General features: G+C 48.5%; 2 protein-coding genes across 2 annotated transcripts; both read left to right on the forward strand.

The window, feature by feature from the left end:
• Nucleotides 1–2,075: 2,075 nt before the first annotated feature.
• Nucleotides 2,076–3,438, forward strand: LOC128109421 (transmembrane epididymal protein 1A-like). Its single transcript, XM_052736588.1, has one exon. It carries the CDS (start codon nt 2,278–2,280, stop codon nt 3,193–3,195), a length of 918 nt encoding a protein of 305 aa, XP_052592548.1. The 5' UTR covers nt 2,076–2,277; the 3' UTR covers nt 3,196–3,438.
• A 7,385-nt stretch (nt 3,439–10,823) lies between these two features.
• Nucleotides 10,824–20,776, forward strand: Glul (glutamate-ammonia ligase). The gene is made up of 7 exons (XM_052737221.1): nt 10,824–10,953; nt 13,602–13,780; nt 15,550–15,711; nt 17,215–17,361; nt 17,789–17,916; nt 18,319–18,518; nt 18,984–20,776. The coding sequence occupies exons 2-7, from the start codon at nt 13,615–13,617 to the stop codon at nt 19,300–19,302; spliced, it is 1,122 nt and encodes a 373-aa protein (XP_052593181.1). The 5' UTR covers nt 10,824–10,953; nt 13,602–13,614; the 3' UTR covers nt 19,303–20,776.
• Nucleotides 20,777–25,165: the final 4,389 nt, after the last annotated feature.

Here is a 25,165-nt window from a genome sequence, read left to right on the forward strand (position 1 = left end):
TCTGTGAGTTCACGGCTACCCTGGTCTACATATTGAGTCCCAGGCTAGCCAGAACTGCATAGTAGAACCCTGTCAGACATTCAAGAGAAAGCTAATAGTAGAATCCAAATTCTGACTTCCAGATGAATAGACAAATGTATTTCCCACTTGCTTGTGCCTTTAAGTATGAATCGCCACCTCATTGGTTACAAGAGTCACATCAGGCTGTAAGATTACAGATGATCTTTAGTTTGTCTTTTAAAAGAAAGCAAGAAAAGTTTGAGAAGAAACAATTCCCTGGAACCAGGAGGGGAGCTGGAAAATAAAACTGGGTTGCCCTATGGGCAATTTTCAATGTTCTCTTTGCTTATATAATTTCCTTGATTTACCTACAATGATTTTCCACTACACAGTTTTAAACTCAAATAAGCAAAGCAGGTCCATTTAGAAGGCAGAATGAAGCTTTATTTTCCCATTTTGTTTTCACATGCATTCCTCAGCCTACCAAATTCCTCAGCAGCCAGAAGCAATCTGGGTTACTGCCATCTTTAAGGGCAGAGGGAGACCTCTCAGTTTTCTGGCGTTAAGCCACCTTGAGAAAGAACAGATTACAGAGGTCCTGTCCTAGAATGTCTTGTTTTAGGATTTTTTTTCAGCACTTGGATAGACTCATAACTCCTACTCATCTTGTGATCACAACGCCAAACCATGACGTCTACCGTGCACTTTGTTGCTGTGATGTTTTGTGGTGTGTGTGTGTGTGTGTGTGTGTGTGTGTGTGTGTGTGTGTGTGTGTGTATGTGTGTTCATGGGGGTATGTGTGCACATGTGCATTTGTGCACATAAAGGCCATATTCGGTGTGGCACCTTGGTCACCATCCATCTTGTTTTTTGAGGCATGCTCTGTTATTGGCCTGAAACTCACCAAGCAGGATAGGCTGACTGGCCAGAGAACCCCAGAGATCTGCTGCCTCTGCTTCCACAGTATTGGGATTACATGCACATGTCACCATAACTGGATTTTTCATGGCTTCTGGCAATTGAACTCAAGTCCTTATGCTTGTGTGGCAAGTACCTTAGCAAGTGAACTACCTCCCTAGCCTGGTGCTCTGTAGATGAGGTCATACTGTGACGGGCTTCTCAGGAAAATCATACTTGGCTAGGAGTGAGAGCTCAGGAGCGGTGCTGTGATGTGGGTATAATTGTCCTTCCTCCCCAACTGGATACTGTGAGCACACAGATATGGTAGCCTTTGCTCTGCCTTTGCTGACAGCATGAGTGATTAGGCAGAAGATGAATGTCAGCTTGGCATGTGATCATTGATGAAGTTCCCAATCTCTCAGTACACCCATTTTCCCTAGAAAACTCCTATTCCATGTGCAGTAAATGCAGAACCATTTGTGTACTGCACACATACTATTCCCTGTACCTTGACCCCCACAATCCCCTCTGCCCATGCTCAACTGGCAGATAATTGGTATCAGAGAGAAATGAAGCAGGTGGACTATTTCCTGTCCCACTAGAAAGGACCCTTGTGAAAACTCTACCTGTAGCCAACCTTTGCTTGGAGCCATGTGAGGAAGGGAATTCTGGGAAACATCATTCAAACTTAGTTTTGTTGGCACATGTACACCATCACGGTCCCTAAAAACAACCCAGAATGCACCTCTGCAGGTTTTTCTCCAGGCCATAAAGATGGTGATGGGTTGGTGACAGTCGTGAAGGAGGGGAGGAGAGGAAATTTCTCAGAGGTCTTTAAGATAGGTCTACTATGGAAGACTAGAAAAGCCAGGTGGATGCTGTTATATGGTCTCATATCTCAGTGGTTAAATGTCTGTGCTCAGAACAAGAGCATCAGCCTGTACAGATGGACTGAAGTGAGGTCTGAGATTAGGTCTGAGAATTACTACAGCATGCTTGGGAGTCTGGGCAAGCACAGGCTTTCTCTGAGAACCAGTGCACCCCACCCCACCACCCCTTCCCTGCCTTTCACTTGAGCACCAGGCTGCTTGAGAGGAAGGCAACTTGAGCCAGGGACAAGCATGAGCTAAAGCCCCTCATCAGGCATGGGGAGGAACCCCTGAAAGCCCACTCAGTTCTCAGTGCGCCAGAGTGGAACGGTATAATGAAGCCATATTTCCACCCAATGTGTAGGCTTGTCTCAAGAAATGCTTCCTCTCTGTGGGAGAGCAGTGGGTGAAGTGAGATGATAAAACTAAGTGGAAGGCAGTTCTTCCCAAACCCTAGAACCCGAGGCGCCTGTACCTGAGTTTTGCATTTTGTTAGATTAGTAGCTCAATGGGAGACTTTATTGGTCATATATATCCAGGCTTGTTTCTGGCCTTATATGGATTGTATCAGGCAATAGTAGTCTCCAGAGCTATGATATTCAGTGACTCTCTTCTGTATCCTTCATCCCTTTCTAAGAATAAGGGAAGATGGGCCAGGCTGTGGCAAATAGCCCATACAGGCTGGTTGAAGGCAGTGACTGGTGCCTTCCTCATAGTTTATGAGATCACCTCTGTTGAAGGAGGATTGAAATTAATGAGCAAAGAGATGCCACCAAGGTTTATGTTCCCCAAGCAGTGGCAGCACCTCACCATGTTCGTCCTCCTCACCCTTGACGGTTGTACAGAAATCGTGAGCAAGAACGTGCTGCGGCAGAGGTGGGTGGTCCTAGAAAGAGGTTCCACGGTCCTGGCCATCTATGTGCTCCTGCTGCTGCTGGTGTCCCACGTTAAGGATTCATCTGGGGTGGAGCTGCAGGTCCACTCTCTCCTCATCTTGGTGGTGTTCCTGCTGATGCTGGTGTTGACGGCCGAGCTGTGGGCTCCTGAGATGTTGCACCTCTGGATGATAGAGACCTTCCTGTTCCTGACGATGGGCACGTGGCTGATGCAGGCAGGTTTCATTCTCTTTAGACCGGTCTCTGGCTACCCGTGGGAGGATGATGACATCAGTGACATCATGTTTGTCACCACCTTCTTCTGCTGGCATGTCATGATCAATGCCTTATGCCTGGTGGGAGTCTATGGTTTCTCTTCATTGTGGCATCATTATTACAGGCCCAGCTTGAGGCTGGGGGCTTCCAAGAAAGTGCTGTATCATGAGAGCTCTTCAGGAACACTTTACCAGCTGCTGCAGGATGCAGAGCAGCAGGACAAGGATGGCCAGGCTCTTCTCCCTTCAAGGAATTCTTGCAGTGACAGGGCCTAGAACATCTGTGCGTATTCGCCATTCATCTTCCTCCTGTGGGCTCTCTTGGGCACCTGCAATGCACCCTTTGTTTCTTGGTGAAGGTAATGGCCCTATGGGACAGCAGTTTGTTCCAAGTTCATCCAAGTTGATGAAAAGTCCCAACAAAGGATGCTGATGGGACTTTCTAAGAGGGAGGGAAGAAGCCAAGCCAGGGGAAGAACATGCAACAGAATGGCTTTCAAGGGTGGAGTCTCTGCCAGAGCCCAGAATTCTATGGTCAGAGCTGTTTCTCTGGGCACCGTTGATTGCCTTCACCCGAGGGAATAAAGATTGCTCACAGCTCAAAACTAGAATCAGTTGTCTCATTCTGAAAAGTAGATCGAATCTTTTTATTACTTTATTTTTCAGACAGGATCTCAAGACATTGCCCTGGCTGGCTTGGAAGTCAATATATATGTAGACCAGGCCGGCCTCAAACTCAAGAGATCAGCCTGTCTCTGCTTCCTGAGTCCTGGGATTAAAGGTGGGTATGACACAGGTTGAGATTATATTCTTTTGGGCTGGTATCAGAGCTCTGTTGACAGAATTCCTGCCTAGCATGCGCATTGCCCTCGGTTCAATTCCCAGTACCACAAAAACCAGGCATGGTGGGGGCATACTTGCAATCCCAGTTCTCCTGATGGAGGCAGGAGGATCAAGAGTTCAAAGTCATACTTGGTTACATATCGAATTCTAGACCAGCTGGGGGAACTCCTATTCCAGAAGTAAACCAGCAAATCCCATCTTTCTTTGTGACCCCGTTCCCTGATCTCTTTTGACCCCCTGATCTTTACGGATTGACCTCATTTTAAATTTTGCGGTCATTAACCAAATAAATTTATTAAGAGCATAAATTTGCATAATCCAACCTTTATTCAGTGTCCATGCTTGGTACTTTCCGAACTCCGTGTTTCAGCATGCCGAGTTTTTCGAAGCTGGCTTTGCCCCCTTCCGTGTGGACTTTATTACACACCATCCTTGAGTTTGGGGGCTTTCCCCTCTCATCTCCCATCCCTGTCCCTATTTTGTCTGTCAGTAGATACAGACTGTAAGCCCTTCCACCACCGAGGCAGCTTTTCCTGAGAGCTCACAAGGACTTCTTGGTTGGAGTACCGGGGCCACTTACAGAAAATCTGCCTTATTTTTCCGAAACCGCTGACACATCTGTCTTTGTCCTGGTTTTGAAATAGTTTCCCTGGGGGAGTTTTTCCTCACCAACTACTATGTAGGTTTCGGAAGAATAAGGACTTTTGTGGGATCCAAGTTGCACAATTCCTCCTGTGTCTTCCAACTGTGTGACTCCTGGTTACTAAAGGCTCATCTGGTCCCACTGCCCACCCCCAGCACTCCTTCCTTCTAAATGTGTTGCTCAACAGGTAAGAGGCTCTGCCAACCCCTGGGCAATTCCAGCCTTCCGAAAGCCTGACATCATCTTCTTGGTCATGGCCTGCTCTCTCTGTTCTTGGGGAGAGTAAACACCCCAAAGCTGTGCCCGAACTGTTTAGTCTTTTGATGTCAGTGGCGGGGCTTTGGTTGTTTAGCCCTGAGGGTCGGACCTGAGGCTGCTGGCACTCTCCCACAGGCCACACTCCCAGCGCTCACTATCATCACTCCTACTGTAAGTGCGTCTGGACGGAGAGTCTAGAAAACGGTCTCTATTGTGGGCCCACGTGCTGGAGACAAGAGATAAGCCAACCATTTAAGCCCTGGGTCAGACTCAAGTCTATGACAGTATCACCCAGGCTACAGAGACCTCCCTAATGGCAACGAAGAAGAAAGTGGTCCCTAAAATTAAACAAGGACTGAAGGGAAGGGGGGAGGGAGGACAGGTAGGACCAGACAGAGGTCCTGGTAAAGGTGGCACAGTGGAAATACCACAGACACCCCTAAGGGCCTAGTTTATGCTAGACTTTCTGCCCAACCCCAGCTGCCCTGAGAACAGAGTCTGGCATAGTCTCAACTGTTGGCTTGGTTTGTTTCTGGGCTCAGAGCCAAGTGAGGGCTGAGGGTGAGACCGGAGGGTGAGCCCTGTCAATGATCAAGTCCTTGAATCAGTTTCCCCTTTATTCTTGGTCCCTGGACTCTTCCTAACTGATTTTGCGGACAGTCCTTTTCTCTTCACCTTCCTCCTACACTGATGTGGGTGAGGCACAAGTACAGTTTGCTGCCCATTTCTGGATAGCTGAAGATTAATTTTATGATAAACTTCTGGTAATAGGGCAGCGATAGGAATAAAATATCTCTCAAACAGCCGGTATAGGCATAGCATTGGGCATTGTTAATTTATCATGTACACACTATGTAACAGAGGCCAGTGAAGATAAACAAACACTCAAGCCTTCTGGGGAGAAGTTTGAAATTCTCACAAGACTCCACCAGAGGGTGCTATGTCACCATCACCCGGTCCAAGCACCTGGTTCTGCAGCCCCCGTAAACAACCTTTGGAGAATCAGTTTAAAAAGAAATGGGGGAGGAGAAGAGGGGATAGAAAAAGTCCAGAAGCAGGCTAAATGTTGTTCAAGAATTCAAAATACCATAGGGAGATGTGTTTCCTGTTAAAATTTGACAAACATGAAATAAACAGGGGTCCAAACAGCTAACGGGGTGAGGGATAAGAGGCTGTGGGTAGGTCCCGCTGAGGCGTCCTTTGAGAAAAGTACCAACTAAAGGACACATTTTGATCCAAGCAATTTTTCTACCACAGACCAACTTTCCCTAAACTTTCAAGTGAGCTTCAATAAAGGTTCCAAACCATCTAGAGGTCAATCTAGAGAAGACAGATAGAGCTGTATATCCACTGGGAAATTAAAAAAAAAATGTATGGCCAGTAAGATGGCTCAGTGGATAAAAGCATTCACTGTGCGAGCATGCCAGCTTGAGTTTAGTCCCCAGTACCTACAGTGGAAGGAGAAAACTGACTCCGGGAAGTTGTCCCCTGACTTCCATACATGCACACGTGTGACGACCCCCCCCCCCCCATCATCATCATCATCATCATCATCATCATCATCATCTCTCTCTCTCTCTCTCTCTCTCTCTCTCTCTCTCTCTCTCTCTCTCACACACACACACACACACACACACACACACACACACAATAAATTAATCGATTTTTAATTAGTGATAGATTATGGTAAATGAAAACTTGCTCAAAACACAGTCTTCCTGTAAGCTGGGTGGTGGTGGCACATACCTTTAACCCCAGCACTTGGGAGGGAGAGGCAGGCAGATCTGTGAGTTCAAAGCGAGCTTGGTCTATAAAACAAGTTCCAGGACAGTCAGAGTCGCACAGAAGTCCTGTCTCAAAAAACAAAAACAAAAGACTGGAGAGATGGCTCAATGGTTAAGAGCACTGACAGCTCTTCCAGAGGACCCGAGTTCAATTCCCAGCACCCACATGACAGCTCACAACTGTCTGTAACTACAGTTCCAGGAGACCCGACACCCTTACACAGACATACACATAGGCAAAAGACCAATGCACATAAGAATAAAAATAAATAATAAAAAACAAACAATAACAGCTAAAAAGATGGGCTGGGAATACAGTTCAGCAATAGAGTACTTGTCTAGCATGCCCAAGGGCCTGGGTTCACCTTCAGAACTGAAAAACCCAGTAGGCTAGAAGGACATGAAGGTCCAATTCTGGAACTGTATCTGTGGCTTTCCTAGTCCAGCAGGACTCCCTTTCCCATGACGTCAGATAGACGAACTTGGTTCTTCCTAGCCGAGGTCAGATTTGAGGAAGAGCTCAGACAGACTCAGCCCTTCCACCCTAGTGTGCAGGTTGAGAAATGGGGTGCTCCCTCTCCGTGAACATCTTCATTGAGTATTTGGCAGACTCCAGTCAGGTGAAAGGTAGTTGACTTCTGACTTTGAATTTCTTCTCTGGAACTGAAGAGTATCAAGTAACTACGCGATGTAAGAAAGCCCCTCTCACACTCGGTCTCAGGTTACTGAGTTCAAGTGTAATCTGCTCTTTCCTTCATTCACTGCATAGAGAGGGATTTGAAAGGCTGACTTAATACAACTTCCCAGAAAGACACACTTTACAGGATCCAGGAATGCTCGCCACCCCCAGTGCTCTCCTGCCCTTTATTCTCTTGTTTGAGCTTGGCTTGACATCTGTCAGGCTCTTATTTTTTTGGCCAGAACTAATTTGGGTTTCTAAAAAACAAAACAGGTTACATTCTGGGTTTGGTTTTCAGGGTGACTGCCACTCCAGTTCCCCACCATATTTCTTTAGCTTGGTTGAAAGTTTTCACCGATGGCCTGCTAAAATTGGCCAGGTCTGCAGCAAACTCCACTTCCCGACAGCATGTTATAGTTCAAGGTTTGGGTTGACTGGAGCCATATCCTAAGCTTGGCATCGTGAATGCAAGGCAATCAGGCAGGCTTGTACTCAAGACTCTAGAGTAAGAGCTTCAGACAGAAGATAAAGAAGTCTGAAGAACTCATAGGGAAGGGCCTACCCAAAACAAAGCCACAGTGTAGGCGGCCAAACACCACTAACGAGAGGTGTTTAGTTCGGGGTTATTTCTGCAAATCTGGTCCAAACTCTTGCCCTGCAATATTGCTCTCCCACTCCACCCACCCTTGGGACAGAGGAACTCCACTCAGCAAGAACCTCAACTTCAAAGCACTCGCCACCAGACCCCCAGTTAGCTTTGATACTGTGTGGGCCTCGACTGAAAAGTTCATGGGATCAGCCATCTTGCTGCTTTCATGGAGGGGGTAGGAAATGGGGGTGGTGGCAATTTAGGGAAGAACAAAGGACAGAGACCCGGCAAAGTCAAAGGGGATGAAACAGGCTGTTCTTTTAACTTCTCTAAAAGTACAGGTCACTTTTCTGAGGGCAACCTGACCAGGGGACTCTGTTCTGCTTTTTCTTCCACAGGACACTCAGAGTTCCCCAGTCCGGTCCTTGAACTTGTCTGGGTCCTGCTTTGGTTGGTTTAAATATATGAGGGGCTGACCAAGGGGGCAAAGCCTCTTGTTTACCCCTGAAAGTCCGTGGTCACGTGAGATGTCCCTGGTCATATGAAAGGATCAAAGCAAATCCACTTCTATTCTTGGAAACAGAGCACGTGTTCTTTTGATGCTGCCGCTGACATTTCAGTGCGGTCAATACATGTTTATTGACCACTCAGTCTGGACACTATTGGGGACTATGAAATTGAATAAGCAGCCAAGGAGGTTAATATGTCTAGCAAGGGAAGTAGGCACTCGCATGGCAGAAATGCAAGAAAGCGAAGAAGAAGAACACATTAGCTGCTGAATATTGCATTTTCTATTACGTTCTCTGTCCCTCCTTTGGTTGTGGGTAGAGTGCTGAAGGCACTGGTTTCTACTTGGCAGCTGGTACCTGGAAGCCAGTCTTTTCCAAAATAAGAACATCATCTCTCCCTTCTTCTGATCCCTTTTCCAACCACCTAAGCTGAAGAACTATAAGAAGGCAACGGGAAGACAGCCGGCCTTGATACTGGGATTAAACTTCACGTCCTTTATTAAAGTAATGGTGCAGCAAGATACGGCATTTCAGGAGTGTTCATGGAGGGGTGGTGAGGTGGCTTAGCTGGTGGAGGAGGACCTGAGTTCAGTCCCCAGCCACCATGTAAAAAGTCGGGTTCAATAGCCAAGTAACTGTAATCCAAGCCCTGAGAAGGCAGACACAGAAAGATCCCTGGGAATCGTTGGCTAGCAAGTCTAGCTAAGTCGTGAAAGACCCCATTCAAAAAAAAAAAGAGGGGGGGGGTGATAGAGAAAGATGCCGATGCTAGCCTACACACACGCGCGCGCACACACACACACACACACACACACACACACACACACACACCACGGAGTAATCATGGAGAAAGAAATGGTCCATTCTCTTCAGATTGACCTATAAAATGATAACTGGTGTTTTCTAAACACTCTTCACGTTCCAGGTTCCCCTGTAATCCCTGCTCTATATGCTAAGGTTGAGGCTTTGTGTGGCTAAGTCATTTGGCTATTAATCAAGGCGGACCAGAGGTGAGGTCCGGATCTGATCTTGGGTTTGTCTGATCTGAAGGCCCTCTACTGACGAACATCACCGTAAAATGCTTCACACGGCACCGAATAATGACATGGAATTTGCAAGGTGCCTTTCCAGTCCAAAGCACACCAAAACCCCCCATCTGAGATGAATGCTGCTGCTGTGTGCCACAGTGTTAGACGCACTTAAAGGGAGTAGATGGAGGTTGACCCAGGAAGCCAAGTTATGTGTGTGTGGTCACAGGCAACATTTCTTTTTCATATTTGTGGTGCAAAACATAACCAGAAAAACAAACTTCTTCCTTTCCTCTCCCAAAGGCACCGAGAGCATAGATTTCTGGTATTTAAACAGAAAATCTCAAATACCAGGGCTCCTGAAAGATTAACAAAGCCCACACGGATTTCACGCACTAAAACAGAATGCTCAGGACACAGTACTAATAACAGCATGGGGCCATGTCTATTCTTACAGGTAATTTCTGCACACTTTGTAGTATATCTCATTACAGTAGTCACACATTATCTCAGCCATCACGGCAGGGTTAAGACAGGGAAAAGACACTAATTTTTCTGACTTAAAACAAAACAAAACAACAACAAAAAACCACAGTAAGTAACTTGAGAAGCAGAAGCAAGGAAATTTTTTTCATCTTTTTTTTCCCCCCCAAGACAGGGTTTCTCTGTGTACCCCTGGTTGTCCTGGAACAACCTGTCTTGTAAGCAGACTGGCCTAGAACTGGCCATTGTCTCCCGGGGTTAACATTTCTTTAGGGGAATCTTAAATGTTTGGTTTCAAAGGGGTCCTGGAAAGAACAGCTTTCCTTTAGCAAAGGAAAAGCACACCTTTAGCGGTGTGCACCCTGACTTCAAGTCTGGTGGACAGCTCTCAAAGTCCTTCCATCTGCTGTATTTTGCAGATCTGAGGAATCTGGGGGTTGAAAGGCTGAGAGACTTGCCTATGGCGGGAACGAGGTGACATCAAACAGGTCTCCTGTCTAGGGATCTCCAGAATCCTCTGCATGGAATTAGGGAAACAATGCACTTGTGTTTAAACCATGAAATCACAGTCCTGACCACTTCCCCAAATCCACTCAGGAAGACAGGCTCCTCCAGGCTTTGAGAAACACGTCTCTCTCCAGGCCTGACCAGGGCTCCCTGGCTCCCCCCAACCCAGCCCGCCCCCAAGATCTCGCTCAACAAACAAAAGGGTAAAAATTCGGTCCTGGGGTTCTGGCTTTTCATCTACAACTCTCCTGGAAAACCTTTGCACCGTTAGGCAGCAAGAGCCGGGGTCGGAGAGTCCAGAGGTCGCTCAAGAACGCAGGCTGCAAAACCTTCCAGCACCTTCGGCCCCGGACCCCGCTCAGCCGCCGCTGCGTCCCCTCCCCCACTCCCCTTTCTCTTTCTTTCTTCTCGGTCTCGCTCGCCCCACCCCGCGGTTCCCGCACGGCTCCTCGGCCAATGGCCTCGGGCCCCCGGCGCGCAGCAGCTGATGGGCGCGGGTTTCCTGGCCTGGGCCAGCCAATCAGAGCGCCGCGGGGCGGGCACGGGCTGCCAATAAAAAGTACCGAGGAGGCAGCGTCCCTGCAGAGCCGAGAATGGGAGTAGAGCGGAGCTGCTGAGCCCGACAACCGATCTCCGTCACTCCGCTCTCCTCGCCTCGCTCTCGCGGCCTGCCCACCCCGTCCATCAATCATCCCGCCGGCCGCCGCTCAGGTAAGCGCACGGAGGGGTGCATGGCCCGGCGGCCCGGGCAGTGGCGTCCCCACTCTACCTCCCATGTCCAGTCTGCAGCTGCGCGGCCCGGGGTGCCGCGCTCGCGCCTCCCGCGTGCTTGCAGCGTGCGGCCGGGACCGGCTCTGCTGGGCCGTCGGGGAGCGAGCTGTGGGCCAAGCTCGGGGAAGGGCGGGGTCGCGGGTTGTTTTGATCCGCTCTCCGCTCGCGGCCGGAGGCGCCGCCCCGGGAGGCGGGCATCCCGGGGTTTGGGGTTGGCGGAGGCTCGCGGATCGGGCGGCCGGGTGGTCCCCGCGGGAACGCACTCAGTCCCTTGGTGGGCGCAGGCGCCTCGATCCTCTCTTCCTGGGCGGCGCGTTTTTTTTTTGGTGGGGGGGGGCGTCGTCACGCTGTGGGTGGTCTGGTTGAGGCCGGTGGTCTTCAGTGGTGGTGGCGCCACTCGCCGGCTTCCCAACGCGGGGTCCTGAGCCTTTTTACAGTATGACCGAACAATGGAGAGCTAGGGCCCCGGAGTGGCCCGAGGGCTCCGCAGTGGAGACACCGGGCCGGGCGGAGGCAGCAGCGGCGCGCGGTGCCTCCCGCGGTCGCCCCACTCTCCACCCGGCCTCTGCCCTCGCGGGGTATGGCCCCCTGGGAGAGGCCTTGAGGTCAACGCGGGCCCGAGGGTCGGGGCGCCGACTTTCCGGACATTTCAGTGGGAAAGGGCTGCTCTCAAAGTGGATTACCCCAACTCCTCCGGGGGCGGGAAGCGGGGATCCTCCCCCAGCCGCAAATCCTCTAAGAAACCCTCTATAGATGATGAAGAAGATGGAGATTCTGGGTCCTCAGAGTCCCCTGCCAATTGCTTCGGCTTCGTTGCCTACTCTGTGAACTCCGGAGAGAAATCGCGGGTTAAGGTTAAATCCCACCAGCCTCCTTATTCCAGCACCTCCCCTTCCGAACGCTCTGGGTCCCCCACTCCATCGCCCTCGCCCAGAAAGCAACGTTGCTTGGACCAGCGAGATATCGAGGCCGAGGAGAGGCACGAACACAGCTCTAGAAAGAGGAGGTCTAGAGAGGGCAACCCCACAAGTACATATAATTCTCTGTGGCTAGGGTGAGTAAAAGGGCAGGGAGAAGGACCCCGGTACAGCTGGTAACAGCAGAAACTACTCAGCACTTCCGAACCTATTCCATGTGAACTTGGCCTCATTTTGTACAATATACACTAGGTGGCTGGCACCCAGCTGGTCTCGAGGAAAAGGGTTGGAGGAGGAAGCCAGGCTCCCCTAACAGTTGATTAATGCTGAATGTGTAACTCAAAGGCTGAGGGGGATAGGTGTAAGCTGAAGGCCATCCAGAATCGCAGTCCTGGTCTCTAAGGGCGGTGCAGGCAGAGGTTTTACTTCTCTGTAGGACTTGACCACGGAGCTTCATCTGTTCCCCAAGGGAAGGGTGAGGCTTTTGGAGGGAGAAGCAGTTGTTTTCACTTGGGCAAACATGGACAGTTGCCCGTAGAAACTTTGCCACTGTACTTGAGAAAGTTGCCCAAGTCATTGGAGAACAATATGTTCCCTTTCCAGCCATCCTGGGCGATTAGGGAGGGGGGACATTTCCTCTTGTGTTGAAGCTGGTTTTGTAGCTTCAGATTCTCAGATGGTTTTTTTTTTCTCCCACTCCTGTGGCCTGTTAGTCTTGCCCCACCTCTTTGTTAGAAGTGGGAATTTTCTACTTACCAGAAAATACCACCTAGTGAAATCTTCAAATACTGCCGTTTTTACATTGAAGTCGGAGTTTGACTGTGGAGTAATGACTTTTCATCACACCAGTGAAAAGTCAGCAGTTGAGGGGCACGCTTTTAATCCCAGCCCTCCGGAGGCCGACTCAGGTGGATCTCTGTGATAGACCCTGGTCTATCTGCATAGTCAGTACCAAGACAGCCAGGGCTATGTAGAGACTCCTGTCTCCAGAAAAAGTAAAGTCAGCAGTGTTGTGCTCCTTGGAGTATGGCGTTACTTTTTACCACCGTGGTAATGGCAAATAGTACAGGTCTTTTTTTAATTTCCTCCCAGGAATATGTTAGCCTTTTAAATCCTAGTCCCCTTATTTCATCTTTATGGAGGTGTGGTGGCGGCACACACCTTTAATTCTAGCATTCAGGAAGCTAAGGCTGGCAGATCTCTGCGTTTGAGCCTGGCCTGGCCTGCATAGCAAGTTCCAGGGCTACACGGTGAGACCTTGTCTCAGATAATCTAAATGTAGGAATTTAGCAGGTGGGGTGGGGTGTATGCTCATTAAAGCCATTGCAAGAATAGAAGGCAAAGGAAGACCCCACAGTCTTTATGGCGGTAAGGTAGTTGTATTGGGTGGATCAAGACATTCTGTTAATTGTTAACTTTTTGTTCCCTCTTGGCACCTTTCTCAAAGTTAAGGGGTATTAAAATCCCTTAACTTGCCCACCCTGAGGGAGATGATCTTTGTCTAATTATAAACTTTAAACCTCTTGAAAGCAGAGTGAATATTGTACCCTTCAGTGTGTTGACTTCCAAAGGAGAGATCACCACACACTCCCGGTTCTCATGCCTCTTAAGACATTCCTGCAGGGGATCCCCTCTGGGTAGATGTTAATAAAAGGACTTTTGTCTCTCCAGAACACCTTCCACCATGGCCACCTCAGCAAGTTCCCACTTGAACAAAGGCATCAAGCAAATGTACATGTCCCTGCCCCAGGGTGAGAAAGTGCAAGCCATGTATATCTGGGTGGACGGTACCGGAGAAGGCCTGCGTTGTAAGACCCGCACCCTGGACTGTGAGCCCAAGTGTGTGGAAGGTGAGCAGGGGCAGGAGCAGAACGTGCCTGGAGGTGGGCAGGCAGCCCTAGATTTGACCTTCCTTCTGTTCTGTTGGCAAAGCCTTTGAGAAGCCGGGCTTTTCAGACCTCTCAGTCAGTCACCCGTAAGCCGCTGCGTCGTCTGGAGGCAGAGCAACAATGGGAGCCTTTATTTAGACGGAATCTTGTGTGTGGCTGGTACATTGAAGAAAAAAAAAAAAAAATGGGTCATATCTGTAGGGGGTGGGAGGTTGGAGTACTGCTAACCTGGCCAGCTCCAGGAAGCTCGCTTGAAAGAGCTGTTGTAACTGGAATGTGCGATCTAGTTTATAGAGCAGTGGTCCTCAACCTTTCTATAATGCTTTGATACTTTTAATACGGTGCCTCATATTTGGGGTGACCCCCAGCCTCTGCTGACGTCTTTCGCTACTGTTATGAATCGTAATACAAATATCTGTGGTTTGGGATGATGCTCTTAGGGACTCCTGTGAAAGGGGTGTTTGACCACCCTCGAGGGGCTTGCGACCCACAGGTTGAGAACCACTGTTAGAGACCCTCTTGAGTGCTGTGTTTAGTACTTCTACGGTGGAATTCTGGATGCAGAGCACATGCTCCAAAGTCGTTTTTCTAGGACTGGCCATTTGTCTTTAGTTGGGGGTGCTTATAAAAACTTTCAGATGATGAGTTAGATGTACTTCTGAGACCTATTTTATTTTAGTCGTGGCCTTTATTTTTCCGAATAGAACGAACAAGCAAGCACAGCTGTCCCTCTTCGGGGAAGGGTGGCTGTCACCATCTACCTGGTTTAGGATGAGTTGCCCCTCTAGAGCTGTTGCTGTTTGGGTGAATGGGTAACTCGGGTGACAGCATGGATTGTGTCCTTGTTACTTGGCAGAATTGGGGTAGGTCCTCGGGTCTCTGCCTTCAGGAACTCAAAGGTAACTGGAGAGACAAACTGGCCTCTGAGACGGTAGGAAAAGGAACAAGTGGTAGGGGAACAGCTGTCTGCTCATCTGTAAGAGCACAGCTTGAGCTACGACAGTCAGGCCCAGTGAGGGATGAGAGAAGGGAGGGAGGCGAGATGGCCCAGTGAAGGAGCCAGCATTTTTGTCGATGTCTAACTCACTGGAAGTGGTACCAGAGTACCTGGTGCACGGTAGACTTACACGGAGAGGGATCATCTGTGATGCTCAGGTGGCGCTTGTGAAGCAGTGCTCTTGGAAGTCTCAGATGCGGAGGGGCATGGGGATAGGTGGGCACAGGCATCAGGTCGTCCCTAATGATGATGTAGGTCACCCCTAATGATGATGCATTCACATGCATGTCACTTCCCAGAAAGACAGAGTAGATCTTGAGCGATGGAAAGATAAATGAGAGGCTGGCTGTCTTGTGTGTACACTGAAAAAAATTGTGTGTGTGTGTGTGTGTGTGTGTGTGTGTGTGTGTGTGTGTGTGTACCATGTGTATGCAGTGCCGGCAGAGGTGAGAAGTGGGTGTGAGAATCCCAGGAACTGGAGTTACAGACAGTTGTGAGCTGTCCTGTGGTTAAGAGTACTTGTTGCTCTTGAAGATCTGGGTTCAATTCCCAGCACCCACATGGCAGCTCACAACCATCCGTAACTCCAGTGCCGGGGATCCAGCCCCCTCTTCTGGCTTCTGAGGGCTCCAGGCACACACCTGCGCAGACATAAATGCAAGCAAAACACCCGGACACGCAAAAATAAATCCGTCTCCTTAAAAAATTAATTTTCTGTCTTTATTTGGCCCAGAGTTACCTGAGTGGAATTTTGATGGATCTAGTACCTTTCAGTCCGAAGGCTCCAACAGTGACATGTATCTCAGCCCTGTTGCCATGTTTCGGGACCCCTTCCGCAAAGAGCCCAACAAGTTGGTGTTCTGTGAGGTTTTCAAGTACAACCGGAAGCCTGCAGGTGTGTATGGGGTGGGGGTGGGTGTCCTCCCCCAGTCTTGTGATTTCTGAAAAGGCAGAGACTATCCTTTCAAAGGCCTTGTAAGAATCTAGGGATGATTGGATGTCCATCCTTCTACCCTAAACTTTCCTGCTGAAAGCAGTGTGGTCCATCCTTCCGTGGTCCCTTTCATTGGTTGTATAAATGGTGTTGAATCTCCCCCCATCTGTTTGCTGATAGGGGTCCCCAGTCTCGACCTGCTTGTACATTTAAAAACCTGTCTTCTGCACTTCAGAGTTTCTGGGTTTAAAAACCCGATCAGTGACCTTGGCGGACTTTCCGACTCCACTTCTGTTTGGCTGAATTGTGTGTGGTTGGGTGTGTAGAGAGAGAGAGAGAGAGACAGAGAGCATGCTGGAGGGGAGGGCAGACTGTGCCGGGTGTGTGGAAGTCAGCTGACTGACAACCTGTGGAATTGGTTCTCTCCTGTACATTTGCGGGGTCTGGAGGTAGACCTCGGGTTGCCAGGGCTGTGTGGCTACCGCTCCTCCTCTTTTAAGATAAAGCCCATCTCGAAGTCATTTGAAGATCAAGTGGATTATTTTGTGCATACTGTACCTCAACTGTTGGTTGCTGTTTTATCTCAGCTTGTTGAATCTGTATACTCCCGAGTATTGAGTATTGTGGTTCCCGGATAAGCTGTTGGCCCATGAGGCTTTACTGTACCTGCACGTGTGGGTTTTTGGTTTGTGCTGCACTACCCTGACTCAGTTTTCAGATAGCTTCTTAAACCTGAGGAGGTCTCACTTCTGTGAAATCTCTTCCAGCACCGCCTAAGGCTTGGTGGCCTTGTGCTTTCAGTGCCTCTGTTTTGAAAGGAAGTATTATTGGTAAAGGGCGTGCACCCTGAGCATGGCAGCCATGGGGTCCCTGGCTCTGCTGCTCGCCCTGTTACCTGGGCATGCCACCTGACACCCTCTCAGGGCTTCCTCTTCTCATTTGTGAAAATGAAGATTGCTAACACTCACCTCAGACTCAGTTTACATTTTCTAGCTTGGCAGTTATTTCCGGTTTCTCTCTCTCTCTCTCTCTCTCTCTCTCTCTCTACCAGCCAATACTGTGTAACTTAGCATTTAAACTCACCTGGAATGTAAACATAATGGACAAATTATTGTCAGTACAGTGACAGATCTGGCCTTAAGTGCCCGAGACACTAGGGGAGACGTTTGACAGCTAGAAGCATCTGTCTTGTGAATAAGGGTGTAAGTGTCTGGCATGTGGTGCTTGGAACATGGCCAGCATGCAGAGAGGGTGAACACTGCTCTGCTCTGACTCCGTTCCCAGGGGATGTCTTAGCTGACTTTAATTATAAAAAGTCTCTCAGCCTTTTCCTGCAAATGTACAATTACTGCTTTTTCCATTTCCCTTGGTGATGGGACACAGTGCTCGGGCCTGGGTCAGTCCAGCCTGTGATAACTTCCGAGGAACACTGCTCCTTATAGCATGCTGGTGCTTTATTTCTAGAGACCAATTTACGGCACACCTGTAAACGGATAATGGACATGGTGAGCAGCCAGCACCCCTGGTTTGGAATGGAACAGGAATACACTCTCATGGGAACAGACGGGCACCCTTTTGGCTGGCCTTCCAATGGCTTCCCTGGGCCCCAAGGTAAGTTCCCTGGGCGAAAGAAAAGCTTCCTTTTTCTTTCAGGAGCAACTCCCGAATCAGAAAATGGAGACTGCCCTTGCATCCCTCAAATCCAGAGGTGATTAGAATTTAAAGTGACAGGGGAACAATGAGATGGCTTGGTGGGTAAACCAGGCTTGACAACCCGAGTCTTTATCCCAGAAATGAGTCCCTCAAGTTATCTTCAGACTGCACTGCACATGCGCGTACACACAAAGAAAGTGAAAAGCGATTCAAAGTGGGCAGTGGCTCTGAGGCTGTGGCGAAAGAGGAAATACCTATTCTCCCACCTGCCGTGAAGCCAGAACCAGCGACTGGGGAAAGCCAGGATTAGGACCTTCTAATTTTCTGACTTTGGGGGTTTACCGATTTTCTGACTCTTCACTGATTCGTCCTGATTGTCCTTCAGGTCCATATTACTGTGGCGTGGGAGCAGACAAAGCCTATGGCAGGGATATCGTGGAGGCTCATTACCGGGCCTGCTTATATGCTGGAGTCAAGATTACAGGAACAAATGCTGAGGTCATGCCTGCCCAGGTAAAGAGCATTATTCTGTCACCTTTCTCCCCTCTGAAGGGACTTGGGCACGTGGGGACTTCGGCTAGTGGGTACTTGGGCACCTAAGGGTGGTAGCTTAGGAATGCTTCAAAGTAGAGGTAGGTAGAACGTGCTAGGAGCTTGAGTTGGCTTGAACAGCTAGTTGGCCTTATTTTTTTTGTTTTAATTTTATTTATCACATATACAGTGTTCTGCATGCAGGTTTGCCTGCACACCAGAAGAGGGCACCAGATCTCATTATTAGATGGTTGTGAGCCACCATGTGGTTGCTGGGAATTGAACTCGGGACCTCTGGAAGAGCAGTCGGTGCTCTTAAACCCCTGAGCCATCTCTCCAGCCCTTAGTTGGCCTTATTTTTAAAGGTCAACATTTTCTTTCTAGTGGGAATTCCAGATAGGACCGTGTGAAGGAATCCGCATGGGAGATCATCTCTGGGTGGCCCGGTTCATCTTGCATCGCGTATGTGAAGACTTTGGGGTGATAGCGACCTTTGACCCCAAGCCCATTCCCGGGAACTGGAATGGCGCAGGCTGCCATACCAACTTTAGCACCAAGGCCATGCGGGAGGAGAACGGTCTGAAGTAAGTACTCTTCCTCTGGAGCCATCTTTATTCTCATGGAGTGGGAAGGGCTTTGTGTTAGGGTTGGGGAAGTTGCGCTTCTCACGGACTACACGCCGTGCTCTTCATATTTGTCGTAAGCTTGTCATTTTGTACCCGTTGGAGACGTGGTCATACTCTAGGAAAGAATCACAGCTGTGATTCGGGAACGTTGTCACGTGGGTTCAGGCATTTGAAAGTCTTTAGTAAGAAGAACTAAGTAAAACTACAAGCACGTGGGTAACTTAGTTCTTACTGGTGGGAAGAGGGAAGTGATGGGGGGGGTCTTCCCATCCAACAGGTCATTTGTCCTACATGCTAAGGGCTGGTCTGAGGCTCTGAGACACAAGCCACAAGGCAGACGTTTGAGATTCATACCTGCTCCCGCCCTTGAAGGACAGGTTTCTAGTGGTGAGGTCAGACCCTCATCTTGACTGCTTCCACTAGGTACATTGAGGAGGCCATTGAGAAGCTGAGCAAGCGGCACCAGTACCACATTCGCGCCTACGATCCCAAGGGGGGCCTGGACAACGCCCGGCGTCTGACTGGATTCCACGAAACCTCCAACATCAACGACTTTTCGGCCGGCGTGGCCAACCGCAGCGCCAGCATCCGCATTCCCCGGACTGTCGGCCAGGAGAAGAGGGGTTACTTTGAAGACCGTCGTCCTTCTGCCAATTGTGACCCGTTTGCCGTGACAGAAGCCATCGTCCGCACATGCCTTCTCAACGAGACTGGCGACGAGCCCTTCCAGTACAAGAACTAAGTGGCCTAGACTTTCAGTGATCTTGAGCCCTTCCTAAGTTCATCCCACTCCAACTCTTCCCCGTCCCATTTTGTCCTCATTGTAACTCAAAGGATGGAATATCAAGGTCTTTTTATTCCTCGTGCCCAGTTAATCTTGCTTTTATTGGTCAGAATAGAGGGGTCAAGTTCTTAATCTCTACACACCCAATCCTCCTTTTTTTCCTGTCTAGCTTTCTAGTTGGGGGGGGTGGGCGGATTAGGGGAAGGTACCCACTGCTTTGACTCATCAGGAATGCATGTCCAATAGGCGTAGCTGTCACAAAGCGGGTGTTTTTGTGGAGGAGGACTTTTTCTTCAGAATAGTGGAAAGAGCAGGTCCACTGCTTGGATTAACAATTCCCTGTTGCTCGAGAGCTGTTAGTTCTTCAGGCAGAACCAACTTTTTTATTCCGGATGGAAGTTAGGGGAGGGAACATTGGAGGTTCTCTAGTATCGTGTTTCCTTTGATTGGGGGAGTTCATGCCCTCCGTGAAGACAGCTCAGTGTTATCACCTGATGGATAGCCCTACTGTAAAGGAAGAAAAAGTTCTGATTTCTGGGTCCTCCATTTATAACACAAAGCAGAGTAGTATTTTTATATTTAAATGTAAAAACAAAAAAGTTATATATATGGATGTGTGGATACATGTGTATTTCTAGTTGAGAAAACCACCCTAGTCATGGGTTTGCCAAGTTTGAGTGAAAGAGCTTGGTTGGAAGTAAGGCTGTCTTGAACAGGGGTGGGGATGCAGTACCAGGAAAGTCGGTTATCTGGGGCTCAGCTTCAGCACTACATAGGGTTTTCCTGCCCACTCTGCAGGAGCAGATGCTGGACAGGTAGCAGGTGGGAGCCAGTGCTTGCCACCTCCTGCCCCGTGCTTAGGCTAAGATACATATGTATCCACACGAGTTAGAAGTATGAGTTGGCTGGTCAACTTGAACATTGTTACTGATGGGGGTGGGTGGGGATTATTTTTTTTTTGGTGGGACTAGCATGTCACTAAAGCAGGCCTTTTGGTATATTAAATTTTTTAAAGCAAAACAAGTTCAGCTTTTAATCAACTTTGTAGGGGTTTCTAACTTTACAGACTGGCCTGTTTATTTCAGTGTCTCCTCCCACTTTGCTCTTGGAGAAACTGAGGACAGGCCTGGAGTTAAAACATGGGTCAGTTTGTATCCTGGTCTCTTTCTCCCAGAATATTCCTTTCCTCCTTAGGAATCCTGTGGAGTTTTGTTTTTGTCTTTTATAATAAACATACCCCACCTCCACCCCAGCTCGCCCTGCTGTTTCTCTGGCTGTTTGTAGGCCGTCCGCAGCAGGCTGCCTGTGGCTTTTCTCCTGCTATGACGACTTCTAATTGCCATGTACAGTATGTTCAGTTAGATAACTCCTCATTGTAAACAGACTGTAACTGCCAGAGCAGTGCGTATAAATCAACCTAACATTTATAAGATTTCCTCTGACTTGTTTCTTTGTGGTTGTGGGGGGAAGGAGAAAAAGCCAACGTGCAGTATTTTGTTCCTTCATTTCCTATCGAAGGAAAGGGGAGGGAGGGTGGTTCTGTCTTGTTGACAGGCAAAATAAGCTTGTCTGTCTGCTCTTTTAGTTTTTAAAACGGAGTCGTGTTGGCCAGCTTTTTTTGTCCCTGTAATTTGGGGTAAGGTGTGAGAGTTTCGTGTATATCCCTGGCTGGCCTGGAGCTCTGTGTAGACCAGGCTGGCCTCTGACTCCCACTTCTGCTTCCAACTAGGGTTTACACAGTTAGTCTGGCCAACTGGTGGTTCAGTGTGTAATCTTTTCCCATTTCAAAGCAGTGTTGTGATATGCAGAATTCAGGCTCAAGAATCAATGCAATCAAGTTCCACAAAACCCTAAACAAAAGTTTGAAATGCATGGGTGTGTTGGGCCTGGCCACTTTCACAGCTGTCCACGCCTCCATGTGACACTGCAGGTTAGATATGCTAGGATTTCCTGGCAATTTGGAACCCCTGCTTCACTTCCATGAACCAGGACAGCCCTGGCTTATCAGATTATTTAAAATAGTGTGGTAAACTGTCTTACTGCCGCTGTTCTTGAGATCTTCCTGGATCCAGCTGCCATGAGCCATCTACACAGTAAACTCGATTCCTTGTTAAAGCCGCTGAAGGCTGGTGTGCTCAGGGCGTATAGGCGTTTCCTGGATTTTAATTTGCTGAGCACTAGCCTAGTGAACTTGTGATTCTCTGGCGTTTTGTCCTGTTTTGTTGTTGTGACATGGAGTCTCCCAAGTTTCCCAGCCTGGTTTGGAAATCCTGGGCGTCCAGCCTTCAGCAAGCCCAGACTACAGATAGGTCCCACTGAGCCTTGATTCCAACCTCCGGTGTTTACACCTCTGTGCTTGGCTCCCTGGAGGTTCCAGTTTGGAACTCATTAATCCAGGGGTCGGAAAGTCTTGATCCCGTCCCCACAGTGTGGCACCAAGCCCGGCTAAGCCCTCAGACTTAGTTTGCCCTGCTGCCTGAAGCACTTTCCTCAGGAGGCTAAAAATAAAAGGAGCTTCCTCCTTCACCGTGGTGCTGTGTGCGTGCCCAGTTAGGCAATGGTGGCCATCTACTAGCTTATTAGCTCTACTGTTCTTGCTCTGTTGTGTTTGGTTTTTGAGGAAGGGTCTCAACTGTGTATCCCTGGCTGGCCTGGAGCTCTTTATGTAGACCAGGCTAGTCTCAGAGATCTGCCAGGTTCTGCCTCCCAAGTGCACCACTGTGCCATGCTAATACTATTAATAGCACTATTACTGTCGTGGGCAGATGGTACATACTACCACTTTGGAGTTAGAGGCCTGTTGTAACAGTTCTTAAGTGACTGTTTTCTTCAGGCAAGCGTTCTCTCTTATCTTACAAGGTAGAGAGAAACTTACTAGTTTACTGAGCATGGCCCCTGGTTACCACCTGTGAATCTGGCAGGATTGAGTGAGTGCCCTTAAGCTGGAGAGATGGCTCATCAGTTAAAAGCCCCGATGCTCATGTGAGGACCCCAGTTCAGAGATCAGAAAGCTCACAACCACTCGTAACTCCAGTTCCGGGGAATTTGGGTACCCATTTTCTGGCTTTCCTGGGTGTTGAGCATGGAAAATGCTGCATATACATACGTGCTGACTCTCACGGACATAAATCCTTTTTTTTTTTTTAAAGTGCTCTCTTCGCCTCAGCATTTTCCTGGTCTTCGTGTTATAAAATAAAGTTATCCTTCCCTCGACTTCCTCCCAGCCGCAGCGTCCCTTTACTGGGTCACTCCACAGGTGGACTGAAGAGCGCTTTTGATTGTAACTGATGATCTCAAGATTACTTGGAAAGGAATTCTAACTTCATAGGATCAGGATTGGGGTGGGAAGTATTTCCTTCTCCACCTTGGAGCCTAGAATTAGGTTTGACCTCCAGGTCATAGTTCAATCCCCTTGTATTTCTTAAGTTTTTTTTTTTTCTTCTCATTTAACAGACACAGTTACACGATAACTTTATCAGTGATAGATTAAACAGAATGAGGGGCTATATTAAACAATGTTTGCCAAGTCTTCAGCCTTAAAGAGACAGACTGGAGCCCTAGCTCAATGGAGTAGTGCCTTAGGGTGTATAAGGGCCCAGTTGTCTCAGTACTGTGAGGTATTGGATCACAATGCTTCACAAACCCTCTAATCATGAATTCCCAGGCCAGAGCTGGCACTAAGCTGGTAGATGCTTGCCTAGCAAGCAGAAAGCCATGGAAATCAGGTATGTGGTGGGACGTGCCTGTAAACCTAGCAGAGACAGGATCACAGGTTCATTTCAGGGTTAGTCTCTACTACATAGCCAGTTTGAGGCCAGCCTGGTTTACCTGAGACATTCATTCTGAAAAACAAACAAAAACAAACCATGAATAAGTGTCCTGTCAGTTACCAAAGGGGCTGAAAGGCATCACAAGTTGCCAGGGTTTTAAGGCGTTCCTTACCATGTTAGTCAGGGCTTTCTGTCTGGTAGGATGGAGCACTGGATGAGGAGTTTGACCTGATGCTTGGTGCCGGTTCTCCAAATAGCTCCCCCAAAGTTTCACAACTCGAGCTACTGCTTGCCCCCTGCTCCAGCCCGGTGCAAAGTCTGGAGACTAACAGGCTGTCCCACAGAGAGCAGACGCTTTGCTCAGAAGGGCTTTTCTGTTGTGAATGTCATGGAAGTGGGGACTTGCTTTCCTGGCTCACCAGTGTCCCCAGACCAGTCACGCTGCCTGCGGTGCTGGTTTTAATGATTCCTGTTTAAGGATCGGTCAGTTTGGTGAGCTTTAAGCCTACAGCTCTACTGGATATGGTTGTCAAATCTATGAGGCCCGGGTCGTCCGGCTGTGTGGAACTCCAGGGCTGGAGTCACTACAAGGCGAAGTCCCGCTTTAATGAGCGTAAAGAATTGAACGTGGTATTTTTCACTACCAACATCATGACCCAGCTGAAACCTGGGTAAGCATGTGTTGAGAGAAAGGATGCCTGCTTGCTCTTGATTCTGGCTGAAATGAAGCTGTCATGAGCTTCATTGTTGCTTTAAGGATTATAACTAATATAAAGTGGCCATTCATCATATAACTCCCAAAGGCTTCAGGCACATTGCTACTGTAAACAAAGTGAGCAGATAAGAGCCCTGATACTTTATAGCCTTAGCTCAGTCACCAACCATAAAAGTATAAGTACTGAAAATATGTGGATAAAAAGAACTCATATTTCACATATGCAGACAAATGCATGTATACATCTGCACAGTACCAAGTTTGTAAGAGCATATATGTACACATGTTAAATACCCAGTACTGATCCTGTTTAGGATCCCTCCCACCACACCCACCAAGAGACGGCATCTTCCAAAGGAAGCAAGGGGCTCAGTAATTTATCTTCCAGAAATTGACTGAGCTGAAAAGCTGGAAAGACAAACTACATTTTTAAAATTTATTTTGCGATAAGATTTTGCTCTATCACCCAGGCTGGACTCAAATCTGTAGTAATCCTCCTGCCTCAGCCTTCTGAGTGCTGAGAATGCAGACCTGTGTTACCATGCCCAACTCTCTAATCATTCTTAAAGTAAGGCTCCCAACTCCTCTCCCTGGTGTCTAACCAACAAGGCTCTTAGACCCTGTCTGCAGTGTGGTCCTCACTCGTAAAAGAGAGTGGTGGCCCAATCCTATGTGACAGAGGAAGTGTCTGTCCACCTAGTTCCTATTGTCATTCTGGGATTGGCTTTTCTGGGACCCTTGTCACTCAGCAAGTTCCCTGGGTTGTTTTGGGATTACAGTGAGTCTCAGCTTGGCATGCAAGAAGCCCTGGGCACCACGTTAAAAACAAGTTCTATGAAATGCCTGATCCCAGCACTCAGGATGTAGACAGAAGGCTCAGAGTCAAGTTCGTCTTCTGCTACGTAGCCAGTTTGAAGTCAGCCTGGGCTACATGAGACCCTGTCTCAACCAAGCAAATGAACATGAAAGCAAACGGGTCCAACAGGCACTATGTGATGTTTTGGTGCAAGCCTTTGACTGAGGAGTCGGGGTGGCAGATGAAGAATACTCCTCCTCCTCCTCCTCCTCCTCCTCCTCCTCCTCCTCCTCCTCTTCTTCTTCTTCTTCTTCTTCTTCTTCTTCTTCTTCTTCTTCTTCTTCTTCTTCTTCTTTTCTTCTTCTTCTTCTTCTTTCTTCCTACTCCTTCTGTGTCCCATTCTTAAGGTATGCACCTTTCACTGGCACTACCAAGAAGTGTGAGGTCTCTGGAACCACCTGCTATGTATACAAATTGATCCTCAAGTGGTTGTGTGGGCTGTTTGGGTAATACTCAAATAATCCTATAGAAAGTTTACAA

This window comes from Peromyscus californicus, unplaced genomic scaffold (assembly GCF_007827085.1).
Source record: "Peromyscus californicus insignis strain IS unplaced genomic scaffold, ASM782708v3 Scaffold_14__1_contigs__length_90479793_seg_2, whole genome shotgun sequence".
In the NCBI taxonomy this organism is placed as follows: Eukaryota; Metazoa; Chordata; class Mammalia; order Rodentia; family Cricetidae; genus Peromyscus; species Peromyscus californicus.

Bases quoted from the DNA above. Each gene is read 5' to 3' on its own strand.
- LOC128109421 (XM_052736588.1), top strand. From the start codon at position 2,278: ATGGGAGACTTTATTGGTCATATATATCCAGGCTTGTTTCTGGCCTTA.
- Glul (XM_052737221.1), top strand. From the start codon at position 13,615: ATGGCCACCTCAGCAAGTTCCCACTTGAACAAAGGCATCAAGCAAATG. The intron at 17,917-18,318 runs GTAAAGAGCATT...TTTTCTTTCTAG, and splicing joins CTGAGGTCATGCCTGCCCAG to TGGGAATTCCAGATAGGACC. The intron at 18,519-18,983 runs GTAAGTACTCTT...TGCTTCCACTAG, and splicing joins CGGGAGGAGAACGGTCTGAA to GTACATTGAGGAGGCCATTG.